The sequence below is a fragment of the Sinocyclocheilus anshuiensis genome, unplaced genomic scaffold (assembly GCF_001515605.1).
Source record: "Sinocyclocheilus anshuiensis isolate Anshui unplaced genomic scaffold, SAMN03320099.WGS_v1.1 scaffold17270, whole genome shotgun sequence".
Classification (NCBI taxonomy): domain Eukaryota; kingdom Metazoa; phylum Chordata; class Actinopteri; order Cypriniformes; family Cyprinidae; genus Sinocyclocheilus; species Sinocyclocheilus anshuiensis.
Genome location: NW_015545463.1, coordinates 1 through 2,956, shown reverse-complemented (window position 1 = coordinate 2,956; position 2,956 = coordinate 1). Strand labels below are relative to the sequence as shown.

Below are 2,956 nucleotides of genomic sequence, written 5' to 3'. Positions count from 1 at the left end.
ACGAATCTCAGATTCACCTCTGTCCAACATCACCATCACATGAAAGCAACTGTTCTCATGACAGTGATGTTGGACTGGTGTGTACAGGTTAGAATTAATTTCCTTTAATTGAGTAAAATCATTTTTGTATTTTGTAAGGTTTTTTTTTTGTCATTTTTTTGAAGAACTTTTCTTTCTTTCTGTCCTTCAGTATTTCTTTGTTTCATTCTCTTTGTTCAATATACAGACCTTGTAAATGTGAGGCTGGTTGGTGGTCACAGTCGCTGTGCTGGTAGAGTGGAGGTTCTTCATAGAGGTCAGTGGGGAACAGTGTGTGAGCATTTCTGGGAGGGGAACAGTGTGTGAGCATTTCTGGGATATGGTTGATGCTGCAGTGGTGTGTAGAGAGCTGGACTGTGGAGAACCTGTAGATGTTCTGGGTGATGCTCATTTTGGATCAGGATCAGGACCAATCTGGCTGAGTACTGTCATGTGTACTGGATCAGAGTTTACACTGAAGAATTGTGGATCAGCAGGATGGGGTAAACCTGTCTGTGATCATCGTCAAGATGTTGGAGTCATTTGTTCAGGTGAATGAGATTAATCTTCAAAACATTTGGGAGCACACAAACACACCTACTTTCTATCTAAATAGGGCTTATGTGAATTAAGTGGTTAAATGAACATTTATTTAAAAGGGTCTTTTTTTTTGTGATCTCTGTGATTGGACAACGCTGTGCAGTACCAGCAGAGTCTGTCAGTTTCCAGTGATGGTCCACTGCATCCTCCACAATACAGAACTCAGAACTGGCCCAACAGTGCTGCGCAAATTGTGTTCAGCAAGATGTGATTTACACAAGATTTGTGTGCATGTTTGTGCGTGCAAGTAAATTGTGCTTTGGGAGGGTGCAATTGATTAGTGAATTTTGCTCTTTTTATTTTGGTAATTTAATATCATGTAATGTTTTTGGGCAAAAATATATCCTGATGCGATGTTGATTTTGTCATTGCTCTACAGATTGGCACAATTTCATAAAACTAAAAATATGTTTATTCAAATTTTGTGAGTATTAAATATACTATTTAAATTGCCACTCTGCATAAATCTATTTTGTGTGGTTTTATTTAATATGAACAGATCATAAACATTCCAGACTTATTAACGGATCTCACCTTTGCTCTGGGAGAATAGAGGTGGTTCATGGGAACACATGGCACACAGTGTGTGACGCTGCCTTTGACCAGCAGGATGCAGAGGTTGTGTGTAGAGAGCTGGACTGTGGGGCTCCTGTACAGGTGCTGGGAGCAGCTGCTTTTGGCAAAGGAGACGCTCAGATGTGGACACAAGAGATTCAGTGCAGAGGAAATGAATCTCATATATATTTTTGTCCACATACATCTTTAAGCAAAAACAACTGTTCCCATGACAATGATCTTGGAGTTATATTTTCTGGTTGAGTATATTTTCCATGTATTTGTGTGTGTGTGTGTGTGTGTGTGTGTGCGCGTGTGTGCATATGGGAGGTAATGCAATTTACTTAATCTGAATTTTCAGAAGTAAAAAGTATGCATTACTTTTTTATGCACACCATTATATCTGAGTTAAGTTACTTTTCAATTAATTGATTACAAATATACTTTTTTACGTTACTGAAATTCTCTCTTCTTCATGTTGTCATGCAGACAACAATACACTAAAATGTGCAAAAACACACTAGACAGAACGTGCATGGTTTATTCTGTATTGTGTTTTTAGTTACTAAATATGTGTCACTTGCACTGTTGTCAAACATAACCTGACCGGATTGAGCATTAATTTGCTAACTAATTATACAAGATTTCAAACAATACCATGCCATTATCAACAACCAGTATTTATAAACTAGGAGAAACTGATTCCAATTTGAGACAAACACAACAGAACTTTAGCAAGTCTATATTGCAAAAGTAAAGTAACATAAATTTAACATGATTAGTTACTATTTTGGGGATTTAATAAAACATTTTAAAAGTAACAGCACTGTTTGTGTTATGCTAGCAGAGTTTTACTGATCTATTCACTTGTCTCTTGTTTTACACTGTTTAAAATAATTCTCATGTTTTGTCCAGGTTACACTGATCTCAGGCTGGTAAACAGTTCAGACTCTTGTTCTGGAAGAGTGGAGCTTCAATATAGCAGTAAATGGGGCACAGTGTGTGATGCATGCTGGGATATGAGAGCTGCCAGTGTCCTCTGTAGACAGCTGAATTGTGGGATTGCTGTGTCTGTTGTGGGATCAGACTGGTTTGGAGAGGGAAGTGGTGAAATCTGGGCTGATGTGTTTGATTGTGACGGGAATGAAACAAAACTCTCAGAATGTTCCATCTCTTCATGGAGTCGAGCTGAATGTTCTCATAGACGAGATGTTGGAGTCATCTGCTCTGGTAAACTTATTTAATCAAGAGAGTCATGAATGCTTATACTGAAAAAAAAAAATCAATTAGCAGTACCATTTCTGTAACCTGTAACTACAATACTTTGTTCAACATTAAATCTTCCTTCCAGATTCCTCTCTGGCTCTTCATGATGGTCTGGTGCGGTTATCTGGAGAGAGACAGTGTGAGGGGGAGGTGGAGGTTTTCATTCATCAGGGGGAGACAGTGTGAGGGGGAGGTGGAAGTTTTCATCCATCAGGTCTGGAGGAGAGTTCTGCTGGACTCCTGGAGTCTCACTGAATCCTCTGTGGTCTGCAGACAGCTGGGCTGTGGCTCTGTGCTGAACTTCTACGGCTCCTCTTCATCCAGTCCTGAACACAGTCATGAGTGTGTGACGGGCTTCCAGTGCTCTGGGAGTGAAGCTCATCTGGGGAACTGCAGCTCTCCACAAACTCTCAACTGCAGCTCCACACAACAGCTGTCAATCACCTGCCTTGGTGAGAAAAACAACATCTCTGCAGATTCTTCAGTTGTTCGTGATCAATAATGTGTTTTTCTTTCT

The 2,956-nt window shown here is 39.7% G+C and overlaps 1 protein-coding gene across 1 annotated transcript; it reads left to right on the top strand.

Moving 5' to 3' along the window:
• Nucleotides 1–2,168: 2,168 nt before the first annotated feature.
• LOC107698272 (galectin-3-binding protein B-like) lies at nucleotides 2,169–2,887 on the top strand. Its single transcript, XM_016499229.1, has 3 exons — nucleotides 2,169–2,403; nucleotides 2,525–2,578; nucleotides 2,713–2,887. Exons 1-3 carry the CDS (start codon nucleotides 2,193–2,195, stop codon nucleotides 2,736–2,738), a joined length of 291 nt encoding a protein of 96 aa, XP_016354715.1. The 5' UTR covers nucleotides 2,169–2,192; the 3' UTR covers nucleotides 2,739–2,887.
• Nucleotides 2,888–2,956: the final 69 nt, after the last annotated feature.

Coding starts and splice junctions, on each gene's coding strand:
- LOC107698272 (XM_016499229.1), top strand. CDS start 2,193: ATGAGAGCTGCCAGTGTCCTCTGTAGACAGCTGAATTGTGGGATTGCT. Junction 2,404..2,524: donor TGTTGGAGTCATCTGCTCTG/GTAAACTTATTT, acceptor TCTTCCTTCCAG/ATTCCTCTCTGGCTCTTCAT. Junction 2,579..2,712: donor GTTATCTGGAGAGAGACAGT/GTGAGGGGGAGG, acceptor TGTGGTCTGCAG/ACAGCTGGGCTGTGGCTCTG.